Raw genomic sequence first — 25,546 nt, 5'->3', positions numbered from 1 at the left:
TTCTCTTTTTATTTTCTAGAGCAAAACCTTGATGGTAAGGTTTACAAACCTTCAGTTCCCACAACACAGACTGGTCTGCAGTGTTATTGAACCCAAGATGAATGTAATATGTGTACACAACAGGCACAGAATAAATGTGCTAACTGGGAGATGGACTCCTTCTCATAGTTTCTGGCCTGCCAGAGTCTGTTGTAGAATCTTCTTTAGATGAGGACTCAACAAGTCATGATGCTAGGGGCTATTGCTTTTTAAGAGCTGCTAGGCAGAGTTGAGGCCATCCAGGCTCTTTATCAGCAGTGTCACCATTTATATGTTATTTGTTGATATATAGCAAACCACCCCACACATGAATGGCTTAAAGCAACAACAGTTCTGTAGCACATGATCTGTGGGTCAGAAAATTAGACAAGGCTCAGCTGGGTAGCTCTGGTCTCAGCTAGGCTCATGCATGCATCTGTGGCAGCGTGGGGGGTGGAGTGGGAGGGACTCGATGGTCTGACTCATGATATGTGGCAGTTGGCTGCTTGTTTCCCTCATCTAGCAACACTTTGCAGGCCTCCATTTCCCCATCTGACAAATGGGGATAACATCCACCTCATGGGGTTGATCTAGGATCAACAAGGGCTAAAAATAATAAATAAATGTTGGCTGTGATGCTTTCACACCTGTCAAATGGGTTCACAACTTCTTTTCAACCTACCTGCTCATCTCCACAGGCAATGTTTCTGCAGGTATGGAAAGCTCACTATTGGTGGTGGTCGGTAAGAGGATTTTAGGTGGCACAGGACAAACACCTGGAATAATATCGCCTCATGTGTGAGCCTCACCTGCCCTGTCATTTTCTTTCAGTCCTTCCTCTTCGAGGGCGTCTCAATTTGATGCTGATACCTTTCCTGACACATGCTAAACATCAAACTCAGAGCTTTTCGGCCTAGTTAGAATTCAATATCATTTTATTTTCAATTTTTACATTTGCTTTCTATTTATGACAGCTGATAATTTAAGAAGTAAATATAAGTTACTCTTAGTAGCTTGAACAGCAATGCTAAATACATCACACGTGGTTCAATCATTCAGGCATTCAACAAATCTGTGTAGAGCATGTACTATATGCCAGGCCCTGTACCTAGCGTTCATCAGAGAACAGAGCAAAGCCCCCTGCCTGGGTGCGGCTTACATTCTAGTGGCAGGAGCCTGATGGTGTTCAGGGAAAGGCTGGATTTGGGGATGTGCTTCATGAGGGGGGCACCCTGGTGCCCGCGCCCTCGCCTCCAGCCTGGAGAGCGGTAATGCTGGGGTCAGGGGTTACCTCTGGGCTGGGACCCGGGCTGCCCCTTCTCTACGAACCCGGGCGCGATCCGAGGGTCCCGGGCAGCGCGGGGCGGGCCGGGTCCGGCCCGGCTGTGGCTGCGGCCTCGGCGGCCGCGGCTCCTCCTCCCCTTCCTCCTGCGGAGGCTGACGTTGAGTCAACAGCGCGGCGGCCGCAGGAGGCGGCGGCGCAGCGGGTCGGAGGCGCCGGGCCCTCGCGGGGCCCGGGTGGAGGCGACGGCAGCAGCGCCACGGGAGGAAGAATCGGACGTGGAGAAGGGCGGCGTCCATGCAGCCCGCCCGCGCCTGTAGGAGAAGGCCATGAACAGCGACCGGACCGAGAGCGACTGGCAGGGGCTGGTGAGCGAGGTGAGGCCGAGGCGCCGGCCAGGCGGGATGGGCCGGGCCGAGCTGCCACCAGCCCCGGGCCCGCGCCCCCGGGTGGCCGAGCCAGGGCAGGGACGCGCGGGGGACGCGCACCCGGTGGCCGCGGCGCGCTGTCTCCGCGCGACCCGCCAGGTGCGCCGTTCCTCCCGCACTTTCCGGTCTATCCCGGTGCCACTTTCTTCCACGCCATATGGTGCCAGCCTTTGGGGAGGGGCCTTTCCTCAGGCAGGGCTTGGTCCTGGATTGGAGAGAGAAGCCCGGGGATCCGGGAGAAGGAGCCAAGTCCCACCTGCCTTTCTGGTCACCACTGTTTTGGAGCCAAGCGATTGGACGCCCGGTGCTGAAGCGGAAAGGTGGTGCCAGGGGGGAAATCCGGGCCCAGGGTAACACCCAGGCCAGGTGGCATTACCTGCGGCGGAGGTTTGGGTGGTGGAGATCCGGGTCCTCTGTAGCCTTCATTCATTCACTTATTCAGTTAAATGAACACGTGTTACTGCAGGCCTACTGTATGCAAGGTGGTGGGCCATTTATCAAAGGAGTGAAACACAGGTGCTCGTGTCATTCGATTTGTGGAAGCAGAGAACACCATGCCTTCCTATGTTGCTGTACGCACCCCTGGGGGCCGATTTTGGACTCCTATGCTGTTCCCTCTTCAGTCCACCCTAAGAGGTTTTTAGGCTGGTAGGGGCTGCCTGACTTCTCCAGGTGAAAGGGAGTGCTGATGTCTCCTTCTCACAGGTAGGTTGCTTGTCCTGACTTAGCAGCACCATTTGTGATGGCAGTTACCCATGTTACCTACCATCCACTAGAAATTCTTCCTTTTCTCCCTCCTGAAAATTATTTCCCACCCTCAAAGCCCACATGGGGCTTCTTTTTCTTTACTCTTGTGCACACATGCAGGGTGTAATGGTTTGCTCTCTTCCTTCCCTTGTGGGGTGTTGGAAGGGAAACCATGTACTGTTTTTCCCTTCGAATCATTTTCTGGGCCTCCAGGTCAGCCTGGTAACAGTACTGAATGTCCAGTGTGTGCAAAGCATTGTATTTCTAAAGAGGAACGAGATGGCAGCTTATCCCCTAGTTTAGTTTGTTTACTCTTGGCCTAGTAGTTGAAAGCTCCTGACTTCACAGTATTAATGATACATTATATCACAGCCTGTCCCCATTTCCTCTAACTTTCAGACTTTATGTCAAGGGACAGATTGATCCTCTGGTCATCTTTTCACTTGCCCGCTCAAAAATCATACCCAGCAGTCACGGAGGCTGGAAATGGTTCTTCATAGATGTCCCGTGTTGGACTCTGAAATAGCAGCAGAATATTCACTATACCAAAAAATACTCATCAAATGCCTATTAGGAGTCAGGTTCATTGCTAGGTACTTGTGGTTCAGTGGTGAAGAAGAGAGAACTCTTTGTGCTCTCAAAAGACTCCTGAACATATAGTATAGTTTGGGAGGGAGTCACACTAACACTAAGAGAATACTAATGAATGGAACGTGCAGGATGGAAAACCAAAGGAAGGAGGTACACTGTATAACCCAGCGGTCTCCCTGCTAGGCTGTGGGTTTTATTTGGCTCTTTGTTCCAAGGGCCTACACGCTGAGCATCATACACAGCAGGTGCCCAAAAAATGCTTGTAGAATAAGTCTGAGGTGGGTCTTTCCGGAGTTGTCTTGCCTATCCCAGCTGCGTTTCTCCAGAGGTGTGCCTTCTTTCCTTCCACAGACATTCATTAAAGGCTTAGGCTGTGGAAGACACACAGTGAGGGGCTGGGGGATGTGAAAATGAATGCAACATGCTTTCCGCCTTCACAATAGCTAGTAGCGATTTCTTGAGTCCATCTTTGATGTCAAGCATTTTCCATGGCCTCATTCTCATGGTATAAGGTAGGAACTATTACTTTACAGAGAAGGAGACTGTGTCTCAGACAGGCTAAGGAATGTGCTCAGAGCCTCACAGCTGGCGGGGGCAGAGTTGGAACCCTGGTCTGTCTTACTCTGGAGCTTGGGATCTTTGGGCCATACTTTGTATTTTAATCATCAGTTCTTCTGTCTGTATCTTCCACCAGACAGCAGGTTCTCCAAGAGAGGGGACTGTGTCTTATTCATTTCTGAATCCTCAGGAACTGAATTGTTCTCAGAATATGATCCACAGATCACCTGCATCAGAGTCTTTTGGGAGCAGAGTCACTTAGATTTGGGTCTCTCCCCAAAACTACTGTAGTGGATTGAAATCTCCCCCATGCCACAGCTAACCTCCCTTCCCCCCACCCTTGTGAATATGACCTTATTTGGATATAGGGTCTTTGTACATATAACTAAGAATCCCAGGATGAGATCATCCTGGATTTAGGGTGGGCCATAAATCTAATGACTGGTATACTTATAAGACAAATAAACATAGATTTGAGGCACAGAGATCCAAGGGAGAAGGCTATGGGAAGACCAAGATACCATATGAAGATGGAGGCAGAAATAGGAGTTATGCAGCAATAAGCCGAGGAATGCCAAGGGTTGCCAGCAGAAACCAGAAGCGGAAAGAGGCCTTGAACAGATATTGCTTCAGAACTTCCAGAAGGAACCAGTCCTGCTTACACCTGGACTTTGGTCTTCTGGCCTTCACAACTGTGAAAGAATACATTTCTGTGTTTTAAGCCACCCAGTTTGTGGTAATTTGTTACGGCAGCCACAGGAAACTAATACATGTAGGGCATAAAAATGCCTGGGGGGTTATAGCCCCAAATTTGCCTTTCTCACAAACTGTGGTTTTTCACAAACTGTGGGAATCACCCAGGTGATTCTCCGTTCTCCTGCCCACTCAGGTTTATTTAGCAGGCCAGGTGTGGACTGGGCCTGGCATGGAGAATTGTCTGGTACTCATCCTGGTGGGATTCAAGGAAGAGTGTGGTCAGTGGCCAGCGATGTTTCAAAGTGACTTTGGAAGTCAGCCCAAGGAACTGGGGAAGATGGCACCAGACAGCTAACCTAGCTGGATGGGCTTTTTGATGCTCTCACATCTATTTCTGCAGAAGTCCCGGCTTCTACCTCCTACCCTGGCTCCACCTCCATTGCCTTTCCTGCCCAGAGCCCTGTGCTCTCAATCAATCAGTTTGCTTCCTTGGTTTGCCTCTAGGAAGCAGTTTTCATTTACAACAATCCTACAGAGATCAGTTTGATTTTCATATTTTTAGTGTAACAAGCTGAAATTACAGCCTTCTCTCAGGCCCTGAAGTAAACACGGCCATGCATGTGAAAGAAGCATGCCTGGTGCTCTACTTTGGAAATTAAATGTCTGGGGAGGGGAAATGTTCTTCTTATCACCACCTGAGGTGATCTTTCAAAATCAAGGGGAAATCTTGAAATGCAGCCGTGCGGACAATCAATAACTTTTTATTTCCAAGATAAAAGTCCCGGTCATCTCTCAGTCTACTGCCCTATGATTAAGCCATGCCTAATTCAATTTCACTATTTGGGTTTTGGTTAATTAATTAGATAGCAATCACTCTCATATTCCATGAGTGTGTTATATATACAGTGGCGTGAGGTAGACAGAAGACAGTCGACCTGGGCCTCTACCCAAAGTAGAGCCACTGACTTTTGGGAGAGGTTGAATCACGTGTAGTCCAGCCTTGTGGTTAAGGGCACAGCTCTTGATTGTTGACTGAAAACGGGGTAAGTCTTGGCTCTACTCCTTTCTTAATGCAAATCATCAAAAACCCAACCCAAGTGTTTTAGCTCAGAAGGAATTTATTGGCTGATGTTGTGGGTTGAATTTTGTTCCCCCCCAAATATGTTCAAGTCTTAATTCTCTGTATTAGTGGATGTTACCTTATTTGGGTGAGGTCATTCGAGTAGGCTCCTACTTCAATGATCAGCATCCTTATAATAAGAAGAGGGAAATTTGGACACAGAAATGCACAGAGGGAAGACAGTATGAAGTCACAGAGGAAAGAAGTCCTGATGACAGAGGCAGAGATCAGAGTTATGTAGCTGAAAGGCAAGGAATGCCAAAGATCCCTGGCCACTACCAGAAACTAGGAAGAGGCAAGGAAGGATGCTCGCCTAGAGCCTTGTTAGGGAGCATGGCCCTGCTGATACCTTGACTTTGGAATTCCTACTCCCAAGAATATCAGAATATTAGTTTCTGTTGGTTCAAAATACCCTGTTTGTGGCAATTTGTTGTGGGAGCAAAAGCAAACTACTACGGCCGACGTGACTAATAATTCCAAGATGGGTTGACTTTGGGCAGAGCTGGATTCAGCACTCAGACAGATGCTTTCTCTCCATCTTTGCTTGATACCTGTCTTCAGTCTCAGCCTCCCATCCTCTCAAGTTCAAGTCCAGAGGGAAATCCAGAAACTCTTATGAAGTAGATGCCATAAAAGCCCAGGAGTTACTGCATTTGAACCCACTTAGATCATTCATCTGCCCTGGAAGAAATCATGCAGGAGTGTAGTGATCTGATTGTCTTAGGCCTTGAGTTGTGCACGGGACCCTGCATGAACCACATGGACAACAGTGGTTGGGACAGTGGAAGCTGTTTGCCAGAAAAGGGAGAATCACCACATTATGCAACTTCTCTGAGCCTCATTTTTCTCATCTTTAAATAGAATGATAAAGTACTTGTAGTTGTGAGGGTCAAAGGAAATCATACTTCTTAGTGTTCAGTTCTCCAACTGGCAAGTAAGTGTTTAGTGGCCATCAATACAATGAAAATGACCCTCAGGACACAAACGCAGGTGTTCATGGAATGAAAACGTCTTTATTTTGGCAAAACACCTTAATTTTGATGACAAATTCCCATGATAAGGGTGGTGGGAATGTAATCTGGACTGGAATCATGTCTCCCCCTTTCCCTGAATTTGTATTTAAGTTGTAGGGTGCTTAAATAGAACTCAGCCATTGACAGGGGTGATGGGGTAGAGGGTACACATCTGGTCTGCGCTGTTTTTGTTGAGTCACGATCTCCTTATTTCAGTCTAGAATCTGGTCAATGGTCACTGGAGGTCACTGTGGTGTCCTCCCTTGTTCCCCTCTCGGGCCTCTGCTGGCCCTTTGGCTGTCAGTACCATAGCCATGCTACTTTGGGTGAATGAAGAACAAGTGGATGTCGTTTTTCTTCACTGCTCTAGGCATGGGGGACTTCGTTCTAGTGCACACAGTGGGGGTAAGATCATATTCTGCTGCCCCCAAGTCACTCCTGAGCTGCGGAAAACTTTGGGAAACTGTTGGGCCATTGTCTCCATAGAGGCAACGAAAAAACAATGCACAGTAGTGAACAGTATGTCTTAGACACATATATAGGCAGTTGGTGAAGCTTGAAGTAGGAAAAAGCGTCTGAGAAGTGGAACTTGAACCGGATCCCTCCCCTTTGGTTGAAGAGGGCATGGGCCATCATGACAGGAAGCAAGTATGAACACTAGGCTGGTGGTTGGCCTTTGAGGAAATGCTCCAGATAAAGACTGAAACTAGTGGGTTCACGTATAGCAGACTTAAAGGTTGAACAGCCAGGGTAGACAAGATGGTGAACGACTTCAAGAGCAAAACAGAAGGGTGTGCTCTAAGGCAGCTGGTAATAGAGAGTCACTGAATGCTTTTGTAGCTGGAGTACAAGTCGACAAAAATACTTGAGATAGATTTGTTTCCACTGAACTCAATACTCACTGAGCCTTGTCGTCTACAAGCCTTTATTAACCATATAAAGACAAATTTGGTAACCTTGCTAGGACTCAGGGAAAGATAAGATTTTTTTCTCTCATCATCAATATTGTCAATTATTCCTGTTGCACGTGTATCATACCACTTACCATATACTTTTCTAATTAACCCTTGACTTGTCTCTCCACTGAACCCAAAAGATCTTCTTGAGAGTAGGGAACATATGTTACTAATTTGTGACCTTAGTTACTAATTTGTACCTTGCCCTTTGTATCTACTCAGTAAGTGTAGAATGTATGAATGCCTGGATGTTTGAATGAATGAAGTGGTAAGAAGATGCAGTACCAGTGGGAATAGAGAAAAAGGGATGTCTACAAGAAAGATTTTAAAGGAAGACCCTTACAGGGTTTTATAGCCAACTGGATTGGGAAGATGGAATAGAGTGAGTCCAACATGACCCTTGATTGGTGGCTAGAAAGTGGTGGTGTGAGGTGTAATGAAGGTTGCGGGGTGAGAGTCTGGTGAGAGAGAGGACACTGAGTTCCATTTAGAACTCGGCATTGTTCACAGTTTCCTGGGAGCACTTGAACTCTCATGAGGCAAGCTTAGTGCTTACTGGAAACATTTTTGATGAGCAGCTATCTTCATAAAGGCAGGCTAATTTCAGAGTAAGTCTATTAAAATTAGCATGTGGGGGAAAGTGAGCACAACTGCTATTTTTAACTAATGGGATTCATGTTCTCTCCTGTACATGGAAATTCGCATATGTGCTTCTAAAATTGACAATTTCTACTCTTATTATGCTAAAAATTAATTTACTGACTTTCACATTGAATAAAATAATTGGTTGAAGATTAGTGACTTTGGCTAGTCCCTGAATGAAAATGGCCAGAGTGAATGACATTTCTTACTCACTGCCTGGTTTCCCACCACTAAAAAGAATCATACTGGGGTTTGGGGTACCTCATGGCAGAGGACTTTGTTTAGTGAAAAGTCTGCGTCTCTCTCTGGCCCATCAGGTAAGATGGCACCATTCGTAGGGGATGCCTGGTCCCCAAGAACAGAAACCTTTGGTTGATTTTTTATTTTGAAATCTTCCCGTTTTCATTTCACCTGTTCTAATCTACTCTGTTTCCATTATCTTATGCTATTTTATTGTAGCACGTCTTAATCATGTTCAGGATATCAGATCATCTTCAAGCCAGTCTACCCTCTATACAACTAACCTATTCAGCCACCTTAAAAAGTAAAGCACTTTTCACCAGGTTCTCTTACTCAGAAGCCTTCCATGGCTCCCCATTGTTGGTATTCAAGGCCCTCCTCAAGCTGGCCTTATGACTCTTTCCTCCTCTCATAAGTTGGCTGCTCCAGCCAAACTGATCTGTCGTGCATTCTGGCATGTACCTTATTCTCATACCCCGACCACAGCCTTTATTAGTCCTTCAAGGTGGAATAGAAACCCACATCCCTCACAAAATCATCCATGACCACCCGTGCTTGGAGGGAGCCCTTCATCCTATTGCATTATGTAGCTGAGGTTCAAAGTCATTCCCACAGCGCTTAGGTGCTCCCTGAGAAAGGAAAGACCTTCCCTGGGTGGGGATCTTAACTCTGACATGAGTCAGTGAGCTCCTAAGAGAATGGACTGCGTTGGGTAGGAGACAGGAATTCTAGAATGATGAGCTTCATGCTATGGCTGAAGAGGAGTAGGACCTGAATGAGGATTCTGATATAGAATCTCAGAACCGACTCAGTGCTGGCCCATTTGCAGGGCCTTTATTTTGCTTTATTTATTTACTTTATTGCGTATCCTCATTTATGGAAAGAGACTCATGGATGTGCCTGCCCACCTATAGCTTCATTCATGGCAGACACATTGGCGGGCGGTTAGTGACACCAGGATGCATCCATCTCAGGGTTAGGTTAGTTGGGTGGCATGGGAGAGTGAAGGACAGCCCAGGGATATTTCAGTGGGACGGGATAGCAGGGGAGAAGGTCAGCCAGCGCTCAATGTACCAGACACGTATTGGGTACTATTGTGTGCAAAGCTTTGTGCATATGATAGTCGTTCTTAAGGGGTTTACAGTCCAGTGGTGATAGAAAGTAGGGAAAAGGCCACTGTGCGATGACACATTGTCATACATGCTCTGCAGAGTAAGGGAAAGTTAATTCAGATTGGGGGATTGAGGAAGCTTCTTGATGAAGTTGGCAGTTGGGCCAGGATTTCAGCAAGTGGAGATGCCTAGGAAGGGTGTTTTAGGCCGAAGGAGGGGAGATAGCAGAGGTGGCAAAATGTAGCGCTTGTCTGGGAGATCCTAAATCGTTTGGTCTCTGGTTGGTGACACATAGTAGGGCGTCAGGTGTTGTTTGTTAGGCAGGCTTGAATGCCCTGTTATCTGTATAGGGTGCTGGGGTCCTGAATGTGGCCTTCATTCTGGAGGTGACCAGTGACATGCTTGTACCCTCTGAGCAGGGCAGAAGTGGCCTGGATGCGTTGGGAAGGTAACTGATTTGCCAAGAGTGTATGTGAGGGCCTGGGTGGGCATGAGGACTGAGCAGGACACAGGAGCCTACCTGTACCTGTTCCTGTACCTGTACCTCTGTCGCCTTGCTCTCATCCACTGTCACCCCACCTGAGTCTGCCTCCCGTCTCTTCTTTGCTCCTGAAAATGCCCCTGCCTAGGTCACCTAAGACAAGCCTCTTATTTGCCGCACCTAGCGGTCTTTCTTCGGGGCTGAACATATTTGACACCTGGCTGTGCAGCCTCCGACACTCCATTCTTCTGTCCCTACACACTGGGCTTCTGCATCCCTCCATGTGGCCACTGGACATGTCCCCGAGGCACCTCACACTCAGTGTGCCCTCCCTGAAGTCATCCTCCCTCTGCCTCTGCCTTTCCTATCCCTCCTTCCCTTCTTCCATCTCATCTCAATTAACATCACTTTGATCCTTCTTCCCCACTTATCCGACCCACCAATTTAATTATTATCAGGGCCCGCATCTTCTGCTTTTGTACAAGTCCTCAAGTAAGGACTCTATGTCACCATTCCCACTATGGCACCATGGCCCAGGTTCTCATCCATGCTCCTCAGAATATTTGCAGCATCCTCTAAGATCTTTCCTCCATGCAGTTACTGGAGTTGTTGTTCCAAGCACGGAAGTGATCTACCACTCCTGTGCCTGAAGCTCTGACGGCTGCAGAGTGAACCCTGCTCCCTCTTCATCCCTGGTAACTACCCCGTATCCCTAATGTTCGCCACCTCCCCCACTCTCCATAGAACTCCTGCCTGTTACCAGATCATTCCATACCCTGAGGCATCTCGAAGCCTTTGCTTATCTCCTACTTTCAAGCCCAGCTCAAATGTCACGTCCTCCACTTGAGCCTCAAGAGGTTCAGAAGTAGATGGTATATTTCAGTTGGGAAAACGATGTGGGGGTTATTGGCAGGATAAGAAGGCAAGGTAATGTGGTTCCTGAGTATAGGGGACCCTCAGAGATGTGGGTGGTCACCAACATCTAGCACAAGGCCAGGCACATGGTACTTTGCAGGTACTTGCAGAAGGAAGGAAGTGGGGAATAAAGAGAAGGCAAGATGGAAAGAAAAACAATTCACCTTGCCATTTGCGACATTCTCTCGGAGCCAGCCCTGCTCACCTGCTGCTGTGCCCTACTTCCAGCCTCTCCCCCAGGCTGATCGTGGCCCTGAAGGACCTGGGAGTGTGTCCATACGGCTCCAGCACATGCCTGGTGTCCCGGCCAGCTTTCTGGCTCAGACTGCAGTGAGTTTAAGAAGTCATCAAACTCCAGTATTAGGTAGCTGCATGGTCTTGGGCAAACGTCCTGTCTTCTCCACTTCTCTGCACTTTAGACAATGAGGCTCAGAATATCTGCTTTGTGTCTCTCATTGAAGGAGGATAAAGTGAGATGATGGGAAAGTGTGTTTTAAAGTCCCCAACCCTGTAGTGCTGAGGTGGTGGTCCTATTCTTGCCCGGGCTGTAGGAAAACCCTCCCCAGACCTTCAGAGATGCTTCTGCAGAGGGAGGTGATGTGTCAGCTGCCAGCTGTCAAGATGATGCCATTGAAAATTCATATTGATGGGGCACAGATTGACATATCTGCTTGCTCTGCCATCTGCAGACCCCATGACCAAGGCAATATTGGAGGTGGCAGGGATGGGACTCCCTTTTTCTAGCCAGTTCCAATTTGCTTTTTAATTTGCTCCAGCCTGGTGAGTGCTGTCAGGGTCAGTCTGTAACCTTTTCTTCTTTCCCAACGGTCTTCATTGTGGCCAGACCTTCCAGCACGATTGTAGCTACTCGGTCAATTTCTGAGCACTGGCCATTCCCGCAGCCCCTTCTGCACTCCCCTCATTCACCTTCTGATTTTGTATCCCTCTGTCTCCCAGCCCTATCTCCTGCTCAAATGGTTCGGCCCCTTCCCATTCGTTACCTCTCTCTGGTCTTCAGAATCATCTGCTGACCACTCTACTTTCTTCCTTTGTTGGGTTTTGAATAAACCTCCTATTAGGCCTATGTCAAAGCTCAGGAAAAGATACAACACTTACTGGCAAAGAAGTAATAGTAATCTCTCCCCCACTGGACTCTTGCAGGTGCCTCCATCAGCCACAGGCCTTCCTGCTTCCTGTATCTCCTTGTACTTTTCCTTCCCATCCGTTACTGCCTGTTCAAGTGACTGGAAACCGTACTCTGGTCCTGACGCTTCCTGGCTCAAAGACCTCCCTGGCTCCTATTGGCTCTCACTTTGGTTCAGACTGTGTTGTCATTTAAGGCCTTTCTTACTTTCATTCTAACCAGATGTTCTAGCCTTATTTTGTATTTCTCCTTTTCACATGCCTATGCTCCTGGCAAACAGAACCACTTCCGGTCCCCATGTACCTGGCCTTTGGTCAGGTTATATCCTCTGCCTGGAGCTCTTATTCTCTAACTTCTCCTCGCTTCTTTCAAGGCTTGGTCACGACTACCTTGCCTCCTAACTGAAAGCCCCCTTGCCTTCTGCGATCCCATAGCATCTACGGTGTTTCCCCAAAAATAAGACCTAGCTGGACAATCAGCCCTAATGCGTCTTTTGCATTAAAAATTAATATAAGACCTGGTATATTATATTATGTTATATTATATTATATCCAGTCTTATGGTAAAATAAGACCGGGTCTTATATTAATTTTTGCTCCAAAAGATACATTTGAGCTGATTGTCTGGCTAGGTCTTATTGTCGGGGAAACACGGTAAGCACGCCTCTGTGACCAGCATCTTCCTGGCCGCCTGACATTGGAATTATATTCTTGTCTCGCTTCTAGCCTGGAGTTAACTCAGAGCAGGAAAGGGCTGATTCATTTGTGAATCGCCTGCTGTGCCCAGTGCAAAGTCCTGTGTGTAGTGAACAAATTTCAAAGAAATGACAAACCTATTGGGCTCTCAGTTAACACTTGAATTGAAAAACTACTGAATTAAAACAAGGACATCTTTTTTTTTTTTTGTCAGAAACCATTCTCATCCGTTTCTTTCCCCCAAAGTCCCCTTACTATATATCCATCTGATCTCACAGTTCTTCTGAGTTTCAATATATAAATTGTGATCTTTTAAAGGTAATAAGTCAAATCTCCTTTAATAAGCGCTAAGGGATTTATGAATTTACTAGAAGTCAGTTTCTCCCTCCTTCCCTTCTTTTCCTTCCTTTCTTCCAAACTGGAATTTTATTGTATTAGATATACTGCTTGAAAAGAGTTAGGCAGAAGCTGTGGGTGGGAAACCATTGGGTTATAAAGAGTTCCTTTGTATAATGGGCTCCGACGTGTGTTATGGTATGTCTGAGCATGCGCCAGCCTTTCACGCTGCTCTGGACCAGAATTTAAGTTTGCTCTGAGGAGAGCTGCCAGCCACAGTTGACTCTCATGCAAAGAAATTGTGTAATTTCTTCGGTTCCTATGGTCATCTTCTTATCACTAGAAATAATAAAAATAACTCCTTACTTCTGTTTTTCTTCCACTGATACTCAAAAGGATTTGCTATGTCCCAGGCATAGCAAAAACTTTGCTAAAAGTTGGGGTGCAAAGTCCAGCAGGATGTTGTCACTTTCCTCTGCATTCCCTAATCCAATCCTTACAACCACTTAGTCAGAATGAGCGGAGGGTCCTCATTTTATAGAAAAAGAAACTGAAATCCAGAGCCCTTCTTTATGATTATTCCGCAAGAAGCTGGTGTGTGGAGATAGGCCTTTTAACTTCAAGTTAAGTGTTTTTCCCACTGGGAGCCTTGGGTTCAGACCTTTTGCCCGCTCATATCACTCTGACCTAGCTCTAAACCCATGAACTGAACTGAAAAATGACTTTTGGGGTCTGGTTCCAGATTCCTGCCCAGACTTCAATATGGGCTGGAAGTTGAGCGAGAGTGGTGCCTGGAGACTTGCAGATGTGACCATATCTTGAAAAACTGTCAGGACACCACCTCTGCTGTTGTGGGCTGAAGGCAGGTGTGCCAGGTGACCCAGACCCATCCGAGCATGGTGAGAAAATCTAATCCTGCCAAGGATTCACCTCGCCACCTCCTCCTGTTTCACCCCCAGCACTTAGGGAGCTGTGGGTCTGCCTGTGATGGACTGAATCTGTGAATGAGGAGAGGCTTGGAAAGAAAAGTGAGTAGCTGATAAAACCTTGGGTCATGGTAGATTCAACTTTAAATATCTGAGTAATAGGCATGAATTCATTGCACCCCTAAATTTAGAAAATATAGATGCATTTAAAAGAAAAACAAAACAAAACGAAACAAACCCCAAAAACGTAATTCCAGTACTCAGAGCTGACTGCTGTTTACATTTTAGTGTATAATATTCCAGACATTTCCCATGCCTTGATTTCTAAAGCTGAGTATATCATATGCTATTTTACTTTTTCATTCGTATGACATGAAATGCATGCACGCGGTGAATGCTCGGTGTCATTTTACGTGTGCACGTACCTGCATGACCGCCAGCCAGACCAACATGTAGAACATTCCTAGATTCCCAGAAGGTTCCGATTGTCCTTTCCCAGTCAGCCCCTTTCCCAGGTAACGATTATTCTGACTTCTGTCACTGTACGCTGTTTTTATAACTTGTTCTTCTTCCTGCTCAGCAGTAAGTAGAGAATAGCTTCCATGTCACTAACTCCTCATTCTCGTCGTCATAACCATCAGTCATAAGGCAGCGTCGGATTCCATGGTATTCACAAACCATGCATTTGTTGGACTTTGAGCCTGTGACTTAGAAATACTCATGGTATTGTTCCCCACTATCAGAAAGCCCAGATGTCCGACATTAGGGGTTCTAGTTAGCTCTAGAACTAAGTAGAACTAAATAGGCTGCAGAGTCAGTGACCTTGAGGTTTTCCTGGGTCTTTTTTTGCGTGGCCTGCTTGTGTCTTCCTTGGCTTGCTCATTTCTTTGAGTGCACGTGTGACATGCTGTTTGTCCCACCGACCATGCGCTGGAAAGGGCACCTCACATCCTAGCACGCGGTACAAAGATTTTTCTAGGAGAGCAAATTCCAGGCAGCTGGTTCATCTCATTCCTCCACTTCTTTTAAAGAAATCGTTTTTAAGAGAGGAGAGAAATTCACCGGACAGCTTAAACAGCTGGGTTCAGAGAAACGTTCTTTTCAGGGGACATTAGCGGGTTAGGAAAATAACTGTTTTGGTTATTGGACTCATTCGTGAAGACACTGAGAAAAACTTCACTTGTCTCCCTGAAACACTGTCCTACTCGATGCTGAGTGGCTACGTCCTAATCATGGGGGTATTCACCACACACATCTGGGACACTTCTCCCATTTCACTCTCAGTTTAGCGCTTGGTTATTTTACTACCACTATTATTATGACCACTACTCTGATTGCTACTACTACTCTTGGTAGCGTTATTATTACTAATAGCAGTAAAGTGATTCTAATGTTTTCCCATTGATTAAGCACTTGTTGTGTGCCAGGCACAACATGAAGTATTTTTCATATAATGTTCAGTTCAGGTATGTATTTGAAGGAAAAGGGAAACCTTTTACTGAGCATTTTTTAGTGTACCAAGTCCTATACTGGATGCTTCATATATGCAATTGGTTTATTCTTCACAACAGCCTTGGGAGGCAACTAGGGTTACCACCATTTTGTAACTGTGGTCAATAGAGCTAAGAGATGATAAGCAAACGTTAAACAATATGTGAGTAATGCAAGAGCTGGGATTTGAACCCCAGGATCTTCTGATTCCAAAGCCTGTGTTTTTCCCCTCTACTACAGCCTCACTGAATGAATGAATGAATGAATGAATGAATGAATGAACCAACCAACCAACCAACCAACGTGGTACAGTGAAAGACTCATTTTTAGGAAGTGTGTATTTTGACTTATGGAGCCAGAATGAAAATATTCTTTCATTTAAATTCTATTTAATACCTTGATATAGTATTTATAGACTTTGTGTTGTGGATATCCAATGTCACCTGTCGGTAGTGCCACAGGTTTCTAACATGAACTCAGTTACATATCTTGCATTATAAGGTGCCAGCTTTCCTCAATGTCAGTTGTTTGGGCATGTTGGCATATTACTTAGGATCAATTTTAATGTAATGCCAGAAACAACAGTGGTTCAAATATGATAGACTTATCTGCATTTCTCTGTCAAGAAAAATAACTTTGGAGGTAGGCAGTTTAGGGCAGATATGGCAGCTCACAGTTTGTCAGGGATCCAGGCACCTTCAGTTTCCCTGGTCTACCACTCCATTCTAAGCGTGAGGCTTTCCATTTTGTGAACCAATATATTGCCTGAAGGAGAAAGACATAAAACAAAGTGTGCCCATCCCCCTAAGGAAACTTCCCAGAAGTTCCACAGGACACCTCTGCTTCCATCTTATTGGCCAACACTTCACATGTACGTAAGGGATCATTGCATTACCTATCTCACGGGGTCTCATTGTGAGGACCAAAATGAGCTAATGTGTGTAAAATGTCCAGCGCAGTACCTGATACACAATAAATGGTAGAGGAAGGTCTGCCGTCTGTGTTTTGACTTATGCTTCCATGGTCATATCTGGGATCTGGGTCCAGCAGGCTTGGTGGAACTTTCCCAAGGACTTGTCACTACTTAGTCTTTGTGCCGTCCCACACAAAGTGGACAGCACCCAGTCCTGAGGAATCCACGAAGATGATGCTTACGGATGATGATGATGATGATAAAGGTACCTCTCTATAAATGCCAGCTACATGCCAGTTACTGGGCTAAATACCTTGTTTCATTATCTCCATTCATCTTCTCGTAAACCCTGTGAAGTAGATACAATCATAGTCATCCTTTTGCAGATTAGGGGTCTTTGGCTCAGCAGGAGATGGATTAATTTGCTCAAGGTCATTCAGCAAGATGAGGCAGGACAGGGAATGAAATCCAGAAAGGTCAGACCCCCGTGTTCAGGGTCTTACTTGGGACATCCACTGCTTTCCCCTATCCTTGTACTTCTCTCTGCCTCTGACATTTCTTTTCTTTTTGAAGTGGTCAGCCTGGTGATATAGTCAGCACTCTGTCTTGATGCGACTATCTGTAGTGATCCTGACTATCACTGAATTTTCTTTACTGAAAAAGAAATGCCCAAACCTTGCCATTACCTGCATCAGTTGATGTCTGTGTGCCCTTCTCCAAGGAATGTTTTAAGTGTCAGGTCTTAATTCCATACTTGGAGAGGAGTAAAATGGAGCAACCTATTTTATTGTCATTTAAATGCTCTCCTGATGAACTGTGATGATCTGGAGGTAATGGTGGTGGTGGACAAAATGACTATGAAAATGACTGTCAAGGAAAACAAGTAAAATTATGCCCAATATTGTCTTGTGGTCCATTGGTGAGGTGCAGCCAGTGAGGATTTCGCCATCTTCCTTGAAAGCCATAATTAACTCAGGTCACTCACGGGAGCCTTTTGCTAACATAATCAACCCATTTGCATAGTTATCACTGAGAGAAACAGACCTGGACAGAATCCCTGCCTTAAAAAGTGTTGATAATTTAACCTGTCCTCTGAAATCTCCAGTGATTTGAATCGCCAGGATTGCACACCCACCCATGATCCAGAATGAATCTCCACCTAACTTTATGCTGTCGGGCTGAGGTCTGAACTGACAGTTCTCACTGAGGAAAATTTCTTAATAATTAGTACTGCCTGGAGTTGGTGGGAAGTAAGAATGATGAAGCTGAAGGAAGGAAATTAACGGTTCTCAGAAAAATATGAGCAAGTTGTAGAGAGAGGGCAAAACCAGCTCCCAGCCACCAGCTTCAGCTGGGGAGACCTTCATCCTGGATGTGAAATTTGGGCCCAAGAGGCCCTTTCGGAAGACTCTGTGGTTCACATCCAGAGAGAACCACTAGCTGTAATGATCATGGTTGATTAGCATCTTGGCATATGGTGGTAAGAGCTCTATTTACTTGGATAATTAAAGTGGTGATGGATTTGCACGGCTGATTTCAAGATCTCTAGTCTGCAGATGACTGCCTTTTGGGGCCGCTGGGATGGAACACCTCCTTGCTTTAGAGTATCTGCACCTGACTCAAGTATCGGAGAGATGGGAGCCCAGGAGTATTTCCACAAATGCTCCCGCTTGAGTTGACTCCTCATCTTGAGCGCTCTGGCCCTCTCATGGATTACTCACCCCAGCAGGGAGATAGTTTTCAGAAAAGCAGATCTTAGGATCTTAGTAGGAATGGCGATTGTTTTCTTTCTCTGAATAGGACCAACACAGTTCTTTTGAGTGCTATGATAATTAAGATTGGTGCTTTTAGGATTTATTGAGTACTTTTTTATTTTTTTTGTTTTGTTTTACATGCACTGTCTTATAGAATCCTTAGACTCTTCTGTGAGAGAGGCAGGACGCTGTGGCAGAAAAGGCATGGGACAAGCCTGGGAGCACATTTCACCTTTGCCACTTACAAGTTGCATGATTTTTTTTTTAAATCTCTTAGAGCCTCAGTTTCCTCATCTGTAAAAGGGAATAATAACGTTGACCTTTTGGGGTTGTGATGAAGTTTCATGATTTATATATGTGAAATACTGAATCATGTTTGAGCACTGAGTAGCCTCCAAAAATGATAATGGTTACTCATATCATCATTTATAGAAGAAGCAACTGAAGCACAGAGGGGGTGAGTGTCTTCTCCCGGCCCAGTGGTAGGGGATTGCAGTGAAACCCACATTTTACTCTAAATCCCAGATGCCACACTGTTTCTAGTAATGATGCCATTGTCTCTGTATCTCCTGAATACCTTTTGTAAAGGACGGTACAGAATCAATCCCAGTTTGGCAAAAGCAACCCTTTAAAAGTACCTCACATATGGAGTGGAAGCACAGCTACAGGTCCCCTCTGCCCCAGGGCGTTTGGGGGGCAGATCTGAGGGGTTAAGAGCTAAGAGATATGCAAGAGGGTCCTGTAGCTCATCCATAGTGGGAATTTTAGGGTCTTTTTGTAGTTTCTTTTTTGAGACAAGGGGAAGATGAGCCTCTGCAGGTTGACAGCTTTTAAAAGACAGTTTGGCCAAAAATTGTCCATGCCTCCCTGGCTTTTACTGCTACCCAGCCCTCAAGAAAAGCCCTCTGCAACTGAATCGAATTATCATGTAATGAAGTAACCAGAGAATCTATCATTACATGCCACATGTGACTGTTATATAATATGTGATTGCATATGCGAGGATTGGTGAGTGGGCTGTCGCCTGTATCCCGTGTACCCCAGGCCTCTGTCTACCTGGATGGAGAAGGGAGAGGCTCAGTGCCTGGGTAATTTTAGTGCTCCATCCTGAACATCTGATCTCTGAAACAAACCAGAACTGCACGCCCCACCATCAACATCTTGGCCCGAGGCAAGGTCAGATCAGCCTAGCTACGGGGAGACGGCAAATTCACCTTAGGCAAGCAATAGTGTTTAAAAATATGCTCTCTTCAGTGAATGAGAAGGGGGTTCCCAGCTCTTTTATGGCCAACTACAAGGCAAGCCAACCTTTCCCCCTTATGTTTCCTCCTCACCTCTATAGGCCACTCTTTGTAGTGTCAAGCCTGGGAAGATGGGGAGGAAAGGGAAAATAACAGGAGTGAAAGGATTGAAATAGATATTCAGGCAAACCTTCCTTATTCAAAACTTCATTTAACCAGGACTGTCAGTGAATTCCACATACCCCCCAGCTACTATAGTTCACATTACAAACTCTTCCAATTACCTGAAATCTCACTTAACTTAAACCTCAGCACATCCCCTGGGGCAGTCAAATAATCAAAGTTTGCCTGTCGGAAGAAATACAGGAGAGGGCAAGCCGCCATGATGACTCTGAGAAAGATTATTAAAAAAAAAAAAAAATTAGAGAATGATATTAGAATTGTTAAGTTACCAACTTGAAATTGCTGAAATGTTATCTAAAAACTACAGAGGTGAACACAGGTTTAGACAAGGGTTGCGGAAATGCTCAGGAAGCTGTACGGCTGGAGACTGGGGTAGAGACTGGCCGGAAAGGACTTCTAGGGAAGGCGCTGGTGAGTTGTGTTGCATGGTGGAGATTGCCACAGGCGAGAGGGCTTTGAAATGCACATCAGCGTGTGATTAGCCCCACGTGGCATTTGACGCTGTAGATGCCCACAGTCGGACTGGTGAGGTTAAGGATACGTGTATCTCCAAGTGACAGTCCTGTAAGCCTATCTGGAGGGGTGAAGACTTTCAAACATGAAGGTGGTGAATTGAGTCTCGTATGCCCATGTAATGTAGGGAGGTGTTCATTTTAAGCAATAAAAATGAGGTTAAATACAAATGTCATTTTGATAATTCTATAGGAACTATCCTGTGACCTCTCCATACACATTGAGTTTATGTAACTGGAATTTTCCCCCCTAAATATGACACTAAAATGGGATTTAGAGATTTAGGCTTAATAATAAATCGATGGCTATCTTACTAAAATACGTACATATACCTAGATATTACAAATATAACATATAAAAGGTACATACATATTTTCAGTTTAGTGAGAACTGAAATTCATTTATTTCTCAAATATTCATTGAGCACTCACTCTGGGTCAGGAGCTGTGCTCAGCTCTGGAGATACAAAGGTGAATGACCCCCGACTGCAAAGAGGCCTCAGGCTGTGGCGAGGCAGACAGGTGGGCAGGTGGGTGTGATGCAGTATGTGGTGGTTTAATGAAGGTGTTCCCAGAATGCCACATGGCTGCCAAGAATCAGCTCTTATTCTGCCCATGGGGTGGCAGAGGGCTTCTTAGACAGGGACTTGTGTGTTGGGTCCAGGTCAGGATAAGAAAAGAGAAAGGGAGGGAGAACAAGTGTGGGGTAGCAATGAGGTCTGCAGGGAAAGTCAGAGAGGTGAACTGCGGTCACACATTGCAGGGCTCTTGTTTGCCAATCTCCTCATGAACACATTTTTCAAGAAGAGTGGCAGGACCTAATCTATGGTTTTCAAAGGGATTGGTACCTGGACGAGACAGGTAGGGAGCCAGGAGGAGGCCGTCATGATGGTCCTGGGCAGAGATCACTGTGGGGCTTCTGGGAATGGAGGGCGTGGTTTATTTGAGGTTGGAGATGTTGCGTTGATTGTTGAATCCTGTTTACCTGGAGTTGCTTATTGGATGGGCAAGGAGGTCTTCCTGGATGGGGGAGGGAGGAGAGGGTAGGAAGATGGCAGTAACAGAGTAGAAAGTAGAGGGGGACCAGGGGAGGAAACACCTCTAAGAGTGAGTCTGAAGTTGAGCAGTTTCTCAATTATTCCTAAACATGAACCCTTCAGCCATATGGGCTTATCATCACACTGAGAAACCGTTCTGGATTAGCAAGCCATGTTCCTGCAGCGGCTAATGAGAGCCAGCCTGATCCCATCAGTAAAAGTCTCCAAGGACTTGTTTGATGCAGAGGGTCACTTGGCAGAGAGGTCCCCTCCCTGACACCCCGCTACCTTCATCTCTCTTAGCAGTTATCTGGTTGTAAAGCCATCCAAATAGTAATGTAGTATGTCAGATAGTCATTTAATTATTATGATCTTCCTTGTAGCAATTATGACTTGCTTTATTGCAGATAACAGTAAACGGGTAGATAAAAGCCACTCAGTAGTGAAAATTGTGGGTTTGGGTTCTTAAGATGATAAGCGCAAGGCTACCTTCATGGTATTTGCTAGCGGGCATGAATTAGCATCGACAAATGAGTTACGGGCTCTGCTTTAAAAATATAATTGAAACGCAATTCAAAAGAAAACTGTTTTTGAGAGGATAATAAAAATATGTCATGATAGCTAGCATACATGCCGAAGACTAGGCATATTTTATCAAGTTTATTTCATTTACGTTTCACTGATTACCCAGTCAACTTGGTGTATGGTTTGTTTCCTTTCTCCAGTTGGTAGGTGTGTACCCTACAGCAGCTGTGTAAACTTCACCACTGTCTGTGTGTTTCTGTGCGTGATCAATAGAGTCTCCAAGATCAATTAAAATAAAAGGAATTGTTATTAAATACCCACGGTTTCTTTTTCAACCTTTATCCATGAACCACTAAAGGGAAATTTTCAGCATGGTTGAGAAATAAGCTCAATGGAATGGGTCTACCTAGGTTACTTTGGTGAACAGTTGTTATTTTCTCAGTTCCCAGCATTCATTTCTCTTTCTCAACTGCACCCCAATTGGGAGGGTGTTACCACTGTATATAATCTGGAGGGAGGATCGAGAAACACCATCTGGGTGTCCTGTTCTTCGCCAGGCAAAGGATGACACATAATCTGCTGTAGGCCAGTTGGAGACTCTCTCGAGCAGAGAGACAAAGAAACGGAAACATAATGGGGTTCAGCTCTACTTGATTCAGTGGCTCTGCCTGGACCTTTCTTCACTGGGGCCCAGTGGTTCCTGGTCCTGCCTCCAGCCTCCCGAGTCGCCTCTCTGTCTGCCTGTTCCTAAGTCTACTTCTCTGTCCTCCTGCCTATTCTCTGAGTCCCAGTATCTTTCCAATACATTCCTATGTTAGAGTGTCAGTTACTGTTGCTTACAACCCAAAGATCCTAACTGATGTACGAGAAACCAGTCTGGCTCTGTTGCTTATTACCTTTATGCTGAAGGATAAGTTGACCTCTTTAAGCTTCATTGTCCTTATCTCTAAAATGGGGCTAATCATACAACCCATTACATAGAGCAGCCATGTGGATTCAATATGATATTTCAAGTAGAGCATTTAACACAGTTTGGAAAATAGTAATGTTCTCAAATAGTGGCTGCGGCACTTACTATTGTAACCAAATAAAGGTCTCTTTCTCATGATTATTGTTCCCAATAGTGCCTGGCACATAGTAGACATTAAAAAAATACTATTTTCTTCCCTTTATCTCTCCTGAGAACAAACCAGACTCTTGCTTTTCTGGGGGTAGAGAGGAGAGCAAATATCTCTGGCCCCTACACTACACATGAATTTAATAAGCAGAATTACATGTTGACTAAAGAGTGAAAACAGAGACATAAGGAGAACCGAGTGTGTATCCGTTAGCTGGACTCAAATGTCCAGAAAGTGGGACATTTTTCTGTGGTTTGTCCTGTTCAGCTCAGGGTGTGGTTGGGCCAAGTGACCCACTTACCCACTGATGTGATTCTGATACCAGCTGCTGTTGCTGAGGCTAAACCCATGAGTGCATCTGGTTGCCTGGGTAGCAGCCCGCCAAACAATATTGTGTTAGGCAAGGTGGTAACAGACCCCACATTAAGAAACAGCAAAGCCAGTACGTTCTTTGTTGGCCTGGCAGAGCAGATCAAACCAGGATCCAGAGATGTGTCTGCAAATTGGGGGGCCTGAACCCCAACCACCTTCTCCTCCTCATGTGAGCAACCTCCATTCTGGCCCAGGTCCAACTTGCGGGAAAGACAGTTGTCACATCATGGAACAGTCTCTCCTCCACATGATGTCAGGATGAAATTGTCTTCCTAAAAAGAGTTTTATGTCACTCCCCTATTCGGAGACCCTTAGGGCTCCTGCTTCCTAGAAGAGTAAAATGTGAACAGTACTTCCAGGCCCTTCTGACCTGGCCACCATCTATCTCGCTTTCCAGCTTATCTCACAAGCTTTTATTCCCACCGAATCCAGCCCAGCACACTGCTCACTGTTCTGACACTATGTCTCCTGGCATCTCACCTTTGTGCTTTGCTGTGGCGGTTTCCCTTCCAGGAGTATCGTTTGCTCATCACCACTACCTGTCACAACTTCCCTTATCCCCAAACGAAATGAATCTTTCTACCTGGTCTTCAGGATTCCTTTCAAATGTTCACATCTTCCTCCAACTCTGTGAGTACCTCCTTTGCTGATCTGTGATCACTCTCTTAGTGATAAAAAAATAGTAGTGATAACAGCACACGTACAGCACTTACTGTTTTCAGTGTTTATTCTTTTAATTCTCACATCAGCCCCATGAAGACACAATAACTATACCGTTTAACAATTGGGGAAACTGAGGTGCAGAGGCTAGGTAATTGATCACATAGCTAGCGAGTGGCAAAGCCAAGATTTGAACTCAGGCAGTCTAGCTCCTTGCTTTTCTCTGTGTCCTGGGAGCTTGGTTTGCATCTCTTTAGAACATTTAGCAGAATATAGTTAGTAACTATTAGTGAGCGATGACCAGGTTACTTATCATCTATTGTTATCTATTTTGCTATAATAATGACTATTATTGCTACGTACAAGTCCCAGGCACCATTCTAAGTTTATAGGCATTTATGTCTCCCTGGCAGGAATGCAGACCTCAGTTTGGTAGTGTAGAGAGAGTGCTGAATTTGGAATGAGAAGAATCACAGTTTAGGTTTCAGCTGTGGGTCCTGCCGGCCAGCCTGGGATAAGTCGATTCACCGTTCTGAGTCCCAGTTTTCTCCTCTGTGGCATGAGGGGCCTGGCTTTGATGATTTCGGTCTTCACTAACTATGAGTTTGAGAATCTGCAAAATGGAGACAATGCCACATATCCCAAGTAGGTTGAGGCTGTGGTAAAATAACATATGAAGTTTTCTCATTAATTAGCCATATATATTGAGCAACAACTATGTATGTAACATGGATTGTTCTCAGCACTGGGGATCTTGAATAAAAAAACAAACTCCATGCTGCCATGGAGTAGGAGGTGTTGAAAATAAACCAATAATTAGTTGTTTAACTCAAGTCAAGCGGTAAGTGCTGTGAAGGAAAGTAACAGTGTAAGGGGTTGAGAGTCTGGGTGTGGCAGACAGGGATGAGCTTCCTGAGAAGGAGACAGTACAACAGAACTTTTTTCTTTTTTTAGTTTCAGGTGTACAAAACAATGTAATAGTTAGACATTTATACCCCTCCAAAGGTGATAACCCCCCACCCCCAATCTACCACCCCTCTAACATCGTATGTAGCTGTTATAGTTCCACTGACTCTATTCCTTATGCTGTGCTCCACTTCTAGTGATAACATACATATATATGTAATTATATATACATATGTATATGTAATTATAGTTGACATTCATTATTGTTCAGCTTCAGCTTCAGGTGTACAGCGCAGTGATCACGCATCTACATCATCCCTGAGGTGGTCTCCCTAATAAGACAAGTGTCCATAGGATACCCTACAAAACCTTTACAACATTATTGATTTATGTTCCCCAGACTGACTTCCGTATCCCCGTGGCAATCTGGTGGTTACCGATTGTGCTTTCTAATCCCCTCATCTTTCCTTCATCCCCACCCCCATCCCATCTAGCAACCCTCAGTTTTTCCTCTGTATCTCTGAGACTCTTTCTGATGCGTTTACAAGAGAAATCTGAATGAAGCCAGGGAACAAGCCACACAATCCCAGCTCAGGGAATGACCATGCAAAGCCCCTGAGGTTGGAGTAGGCTTGATACAGTCAGAGACTAGCAAGGAGGCCTGTGAGGATGGACGGCAGGGAGCAGAAGGTGAGTGGAAGGATTGGATTCTGTTTTAAATGTGATGGTACATACACCATAGGGGATTTTGAGCTACCATATGTCACCATCTGTTTTCATTTAAAAAGCGTCTTCTCATTACTGCATGGAAAAGAGACCGTAGGTCAGTAGAAGCAGAAGGTTAGGCCCACCGTCCAAACAAGAGACGACGATAGCTTGTGTGAGGAAATCGTGGTGGGAGTGGGTGAGAAGTATTCGAATTCAGGATACGTGT

The 25,546-nt window shown here is 45.4% G+C and overlaps 1 protein-coding gene across 3 annotated transcripts in view; it reads left to right on the top strand.

Moving 5' to 3' along the window:
- Positions 1-1,204: 1,204 nt before the first annotated feature.
- The window catches only part of CCDC149 (coiled-coil domain containing 149), a 98,498-nt gene continuing 74,156 nt past the window's right edge, over positions 1,205-25,546 (top strand). The window contains exon 1 of one of the 3 annotated variants that reach the window (XM_074321903.1): positions 1,205-1,677. In XM_074321903.1, the coding sequence (XP_074178004.1) occupies positions 1,630-1,677 (48 nt within the window). In that variant the 5' untranslated portion in view covers positions 1,205-1,629. The remainder of the gene's footprint in view (positions 1,678-25,546) is intronic. The other 2 variants (XM_074321918.1, XM_074321912.1) reach the window with 2 other exon arrangements.

The sequence above is a fragment of the Rhinolophus sinicus genome, linkage group LG02 (assembly GCF_036562045.2).
Source record: "Rhinolophus sinicus isolate RSC01 linkage group LG02, ASM3656204v1, whole genome shotgun sequence".
NCBI classification, from domain to species: Eukaryota; Metazoa; Chordata; class Mammalia; order Chiroptera; family Rhinolophidae; genus Rhinolophus; species Rhinolophus sinicus.
This window is presented reverse-complemented; position numbering and strand designations above follow the sequence as displayed.